This window comes from Aedes aegypti, chromosome 3 (genome assembly GCF_002204515.2).
Source record: "Aedes aegypti strain LVP_AGWG chromosome 3, AaegL5.0 Primary Assembly, whole genome shotgun sequence".
Classification (NCBI taxonomy): domain Eukaryota; kingdom Metazoa; phylum Arthropoda; class Insecta; order Diptera; family Culicidae; genus Aedes; species Aedes aegypti.
The window spans coordinates 259,766,729-259,773,199 of NC_035109.1; the positions used below are offsets into that span (position 1 = coordinate 259,766,729).

Consider the following 6,471-nt stretch of genomic DNA (forward strand, 5'->3'; position numbering starts at 1 on the left):
AACATTTGGCTGCCTGATCGTAAACGGCTCATCCGCTGTCACAGCAACCAGTTACGAAACCGCTACGGCAGCAAAAGCAACCCAGAAGTAACCAATCCAGATGTTCCACTCGATATTCTGCTCGACACGTGGAGTTTAAATCCAACAAACTCCGAAGCTGCTGTAGAAGCAGTAGAACCGCCAACTGAGCCTGATGGATTGAACGAGTTACAGTTGGAATTCCTACGGAACCTGATGCAACCAGATCAGCAGCAACGTCGACAGAGAACTCCGGTTAGGCAACCTGAGTTAGATGAAGTTATTCAGCGACGATCATCGAGGCAACGACGTGCACCGATCCGCTACGAGCCGTATCAGCTTTATTAAACAGGGGAGGTGTTGGGCACCCCTATCGCCGACTCTGCCATTCTTCTACACTGTCGCCTATCGGCAGTGCCAACTGCTACGTCACCGAAGAAGTCTGTCATCAGTTCGTACATATACGAGTAGCAGTACACCTGTGTGCAGAGCATGTACATTTTAATTCGTTTAATTATTAATTATTGAATAAAGTTATTGTTTGTTACGAGTCATAATTCTCCGCCTTATTTCCCATCGTAACAGAACGAATATTGCAATATGAACGCTTTATGTATCGTTTTAACATTACTCCTCATCAAAGCGTCGATAGGCGCGTGGTGTACGCTCGGGCCTATCGATCGCAAGGTTCTTGGTTCGATTCCAGGTTGCCACGCAAACGTTTCTTGTTTCCAAATTTTGGTTTCATAAGGCAAAATTTATGAATTTCAACCCAATTTCTTGTGGCGAATTTTCATAAGGGGTTCCAATGTTTATCGATAGTCCATTTACCTGAGTGAAAAGGTGTTTCGTGCAACAAGACCGACAGATGACGGTAGTGCGAAACGTCAAAAACGAAGAAAAACTATGCGTGCACCTCTGGTTCACACTCAGTTGAGCTCGGCTAATTTTCATTCTTTTACCGAGATCCGCACAGCCAAGCCGTCAGCAATATGGCGATATTCAAAGCTGAAAAGGCAATAGATGGCTCTTTTTCAATGATAGTAAAAACGAACTCCTGAAGCAATAGAGGTAATAAACTATAGAGGAAGAATGTCGCTGGCGTCACTGCAGGAACATCTTTTGCTGGCGGAGATAGGCGGGGCTATAAATGTCAACGCGAAAAAGTATGCAGTTTGACACTTATGTACCCGACATGTTTCTGAGCAAGAACAATGGGAACAGCAGCGACATTCGTCCTCTATAGTTTTCTATCTCTATTCCTGAAGCAAAGAAAGCATCACTGAAGATGAACTAAACACAAAAAGTTATGTATTCACTTTGCACTCACTCAGGCAAATGGACTATCGATAAATGAACCCCTTATGAAAATTCGCCACAAAAAATCGGGTTGAAATTCATAAATTTTGCCTTATGAAACCAGAATTTGAAAACAAAAAACGTTTGCGTGGCAACCTGGAATCGAACCAAGAACCTTGCGATCGATAGGCCCGAGCGTACACCACGCGCCTATCGACGCCTTGATGAGGCGGTACATAAAGCGTTCGTATTGGAATATTCGTTCCACCTTTCATAAGGCAAAATGTATGAAATTCGATAGTCCAGTTCGCTGCGTGCTTGATTTCTTATCACTACTTTTTTGATCCAGTTTCCTAATTGCAAGCAATTTACGATTTTCATTATTTTCCATACGTTTTGACAGTTCTCCGACTACCATTCTTCCATGCACTTGTGTTGAAATTTTGAGAAATATGAGAATCCAGCGTAGCGAGATCAGTGAGTGGAATACAAACAAAATAAACAGTCATTACTCTATTGAATTTTAACTGATATGTCAACAAAACATTAAGTTTGTTTACAACTTGTTTGGGTGCCGTTGACATCAAACGTCATTTTTGCTGAGATGTCAGTAATCAAACTTTAACCGAGATTTGCACAGCTGAGATCGGCATTCTGATTTAAGTGTGTTGTAAGATTTGTAACACAGAGAATTTGAAATGATCGTTAAATGCGTAGCGATGGAAATTTCGTCAGTGTTACGTCTGTTTGTCTGTGCTCTGGGTGTGATTAGACTTTTGAGATTTTCATACCCAGATGGCGCTTATTTAAATTATTTTTTTCTAGAAAGTGGCAACACTTCCTCTGTTTTGGTTTTTTGACGTTATGTAACCCTGATGTGAATGTCAAACACTCGTGCTGAGTTGATGTTCGCTCTTCGTAAAAATAACGTAACACCCCACGTCCGATCACAAGTTCCACTGTTTCATTAAATTTTGTTTAAATTTCTTAAGAAAACCGACAGTTCTTTCGAAAATGATGCATTTGCGCTCCGTTGCTAGTCTATCCTTGAGAAATATTCGGCAAATCTCAAACACCGTCGGCGTGCGAAATGCAGAAGCCGCCGTCGCCTCCGCAGCAGAAAAATTAACCATTCCCGTTCCGGAAGGAGCGGAAAAGCCGGCAAACCCCAAGCTGGTGTCCATTGTGGACAGTATCGCCACCCTGAATCTACTCGAAGTGTCCGAGCTGAGTGGTCTGCTGAAGAAGAAGCTCAATCTTCCCGATGCTGCAATGATGCCGGCAGGATTTGGCGCTGGTTTTGCCGCTCCTGCAGCGCCAGTTGACGAGGAAGAAGCCGCCCCCAAAGTGGTGAAGACCACCTTCAAAGTTAAGCTGGTCAAATTCGACGACAAGCAGAAGGTGGCGCTTATCAAGGAAGTCAAAAACCTGCTGGAGGGAATGAACCTGGTGCAGGCGAAGAAATTCGTCGAAAGTGCCCCAACGATTGTAAAGGAAGATATCCCGAAAGACGAGGCGGAAAAGCTGAAAGAAGCGTTTACCAAAGTGGGTGCGGTTATTGAAATAGAATAGATATGTCTTAAGAATTTTGTAGTTGAATAAAAATGGGAGCCGAAAATATGTTTTATTAATATAGTTAACATTTCGTTTTTGGCGAGTTCGTCACACCCATGAGATCATAAGTTGCCTCCATAGATTTCTTTTTATTTTCAAAACAGATGTTCAGGATTTCTTTAAAAATTGCACCATGACTTCCGATAAAAATATCTTCAGGCACATTACTTTGAAGAATTTCCCATCTTCTAAAATTTTCAAATGACTTGTTTAATTTTGCACAATATAGTGATGCACCCTTTTTTCAGTCTTATTCTATAGACAAAAGGGGTCATGCTCCAAGGGAGGAAGGGGTCAAGCCAAGCGTGACAAGCCTTACAAAATTTTCGGAGAGTTGGTCGAAAAAGTTGAAATTCAAATTCCCAAATTTTCCGTAAGGAGACCATAAGGCAAGAGGTCATTTGGCATAATAAATTAAATGATCAAAGGCCATTTGGCATAATGGTCATTTTATCAATGATCGTTTAGCATAACATAAAAAACTTAAAAAAAAGGAGATTAAATTTTTGATGTGCTCTCAAAATTTGAGCTCATTTGGATGAAAAACTGAGACTGTCGAAGCCCTTTATAGTTTGTATCGGAATTACAATGGGAAAAGCAACCATCCTTTCAATCGGTTAGTCTTTGGCCAAGTGTTCTTGAGGGTTAGAGCAACGCTGATACACTTGTCAGCTACACTACAATTTTGCAGAAACCCATTTTCAAATCGGACGTCTGAGGGTGTCTACTCGTTTACAAAAATGAAATTCCCTGATATTTCCCGTTTTTCTCCGGGTTTTACAAAATAATTTCAGGTTCAAGAAACACTTTCAGATAAAAAAATATTGACAAAATAATTTTGATTCAATAGTGTTTCAAGCCTCCAGATTTTTTTAAAATGCGTGTTGAAGCTATTTCAAGGTTCAATTCCAAAGCTTAGGGGAATTTTTTTTACTTATCGGACAGGTTTGGGCCGGAGATTCTCCGATTTGCATGAAATTTTCACCAGAGGTAGAGGTGGATACATGACCAAAAGTGAAATTCAAAAAAATTATGGTGGCCTATTTTCCCGGAAAACTCTAGATGAATTTTCACGATTTTCCTATATACCTCAAACTTTGCAAATTCATATCTCCTGAACTATGCATCGTAGAACAAAAGTCTATTAATGAAATCGAAAGGAAATTTCAGCAATCTATTAAAAATATAAAAAGAAAAACATTTCTCAGAAAATTTTTCACCATGAAAAAAATTGTCGGAAAAATAGCCAAAAAACTATCGTCTGTATCATGAAAAAAATTCAAAAAAATATTTTTTGTTTCATCAATCCATACTCTAACTTTCGTCCATAGAAGCCAAAGTGGTATCTTTTACCGTTTAGGCGACAGAACTGAAAAACCGATGACCACCCGCACGCTTCCCATAGGAAAATGTGATCTATTGTGGAGCTCATAACCGTGCGCTAACGGCGAACAGTAATTTACACGCATTGTAAGTGTAACGCAGTAAACCATCCTTCCTTTTCCAGTCAGAAGAAGCTTTTTGTCAATCGGAGCACTCTCCATTGGTCTGTTGGGTGTTTTGTATGTCCTTTATTTGTAACCTTTACTATTGAGACCAACAGTCTTTAATTGAAAACGATCCTAACATTTAATAATATAGGTAATAGGGACTGACCCTCAGCAAGCATGGGAAAATCCACTCACTCACCCGAACGCCACCGATGAAAAATAGCAAAAAATCTGCTGCTATCAAACATTCAGTGATAGCTGAACCGTCCTAGGCCGAGTGTAGCATGAAAGCGTCGAAACCGATTGTGTAAAAGCGACAATCGGAAGAACGCGAAGAGAAGTGAATACCAAATACTCATTAACACTCAAACCCGAATGCCATTCGAACGGAATCAGAATGTAAACAATCATTCCTGGACAAACATTTCAAAAGGGCACATCGACATTGGTAAACATTGGCTTTGCAAGCTGCTGTTGAACCCAATTCAACTCGATCACGCTCACCAATACCACTATCAGGAAGAGCTAACACCAATCTTTCTGATAGTGGGGTTAGTTTGCGTGGGCGGGCTGAAAAGGGCTCAACAGCAACGTTTCTGAAAAAACAAGGCTCAAGACCTCTTGGGCCCTTTTCAAATGCTTGTCCTTTGTCCGAATTTTAGTAAGGTACCGTGGGGCAAGTGGGTAATGGAATTCGCATAGTTGAGATTCTTCAAATTCTAGAGACTTTAAATTGAAACAAATGCGGTCGTGTATATTTTTTAGCTTGACTCCCACCAAATATAATCAGCATGCTGAAATTAATTTTTATGAAAAATTGAAGAAAAATTTTTTTTTTGAAAAATGTCTTCTTACTTTTCACTTGCCCCAAAAGTGGGGCACTTGCCCCACAGTAAGGAGACGTTTTTCAAAAACTTTTTCTGTACTTTTTTCTTCAATTCTACATAAAAATCAATTTCAGTATATGTACTGCTTATATTTGGTGGAAGTCAAGCTAAAAAATATGCACGACCTCATTTGTTTTGATTTAAGGTCTCTAGAATTTGAAGAATCCCAGATATGCGAAATCCATTACCCACTTGCCCCACGGTACCTTATATCACTTTTCACTACGCAGCTACAAATTTTCATCAAAATTACATCCCACCATTTTTACATAAATTCATTGTTATTACCATTTACCATCTGTTATCATTACTTAGTAATTAAAAGATTGAATTTTATTTTTTTGTTGCTTTAGAATCATTACTATTCAAACTACGATTAAGAATATTACGGTAAAAAAAATCACTTCGAACCATTCTTCTGCACTCGTTGTCATTATAAACACTTTTATCATACGTGTTTTTAATTATGAATCGTGGTTTACGGCTAACCAGCCGAGTGGAAGTTTAACAACTACCGAAAAGCTAAACATTACATATAATTTGCAATTGGATTAGATGGACAAATTGATGTGAAGATTTGCGAAAAAGTTACACGTCTTCTCAGTGAGAATCGAACTCACGACTCCCCGATCTCTAGTTGGGGCGCGTTAACCACTACGCCATGAGAGGACTCATGAACGCAGAAGTTAACCTGAATTCGATTTCAGCTCAATAATCACGTGGTCCTCTTTCGCAAAGTGCACCTCTTTCGGAAGAATCAGATGCCCATCCAAACACAACGCTTTCTATATATATCCAATGCCTAGCCCGAGAGCGCATTATTTTTTAGGTAGTGAAATGCCACACAACACTCTCCACCGACGTGGTGGCTGAGATTTCTATTGTGTAGGCTTCCAATGGGTCGCGACGTTCTCAAACGACCGGTTACGGAACATGAGTCCGTTGCTCGATAAATACTTGTTTTTAATTATGAATCGTTGATCAATTCTAAGAAAATTCTAATTAGACATGATATTCCGTGCAATAAACAGAAAAGTATGTTTTGCTATAAAATAAGCAATTAAAATATTGGATTTTTTTAAGCAATATGTTTTAAAGTTTCTACCCGACTAGAGGCTTGTAACAAAAATATAATAAAATTTTATCAGAATCTGATATGCATA

General features: G+C 39.4%; 1 protein-coding gene across 1 annotated transcript; it reads left to right on the plus strand.

Moving 5' to 3' along the window:
• The first annotated feature begins 2,191 nt into the window (after nt 1–2,191).
• LOC5567500 (39S ribosomal protein L12, mitochondrial) lies at nt 2,192–2,944 on the plus strand. Its single transcript, XM_001651748.2, has one exon. The coding sequence runs from the start codon at nt 2,332–2,334 to the stop codon at nt 2,887–2,889; it is 558 nt and encodes a 185-aa protein (XP_001651798.1). The 5' UTR covers nt 2,192–2,331; the 3' UTR covers nt 2,890–2,944.
• Nucleotides 2,945–6,471: the final 3,527 nt, after the last annotated feature.

Coding starts and splice junctions, on each gene's coding strand:
- LOC5567500 (XM_001651748.2), top strand. CDS start 2,332: ATGATGCATTTGCGCTCCGTTGCTAGTCTATCCTTGAGAAATATTCGG.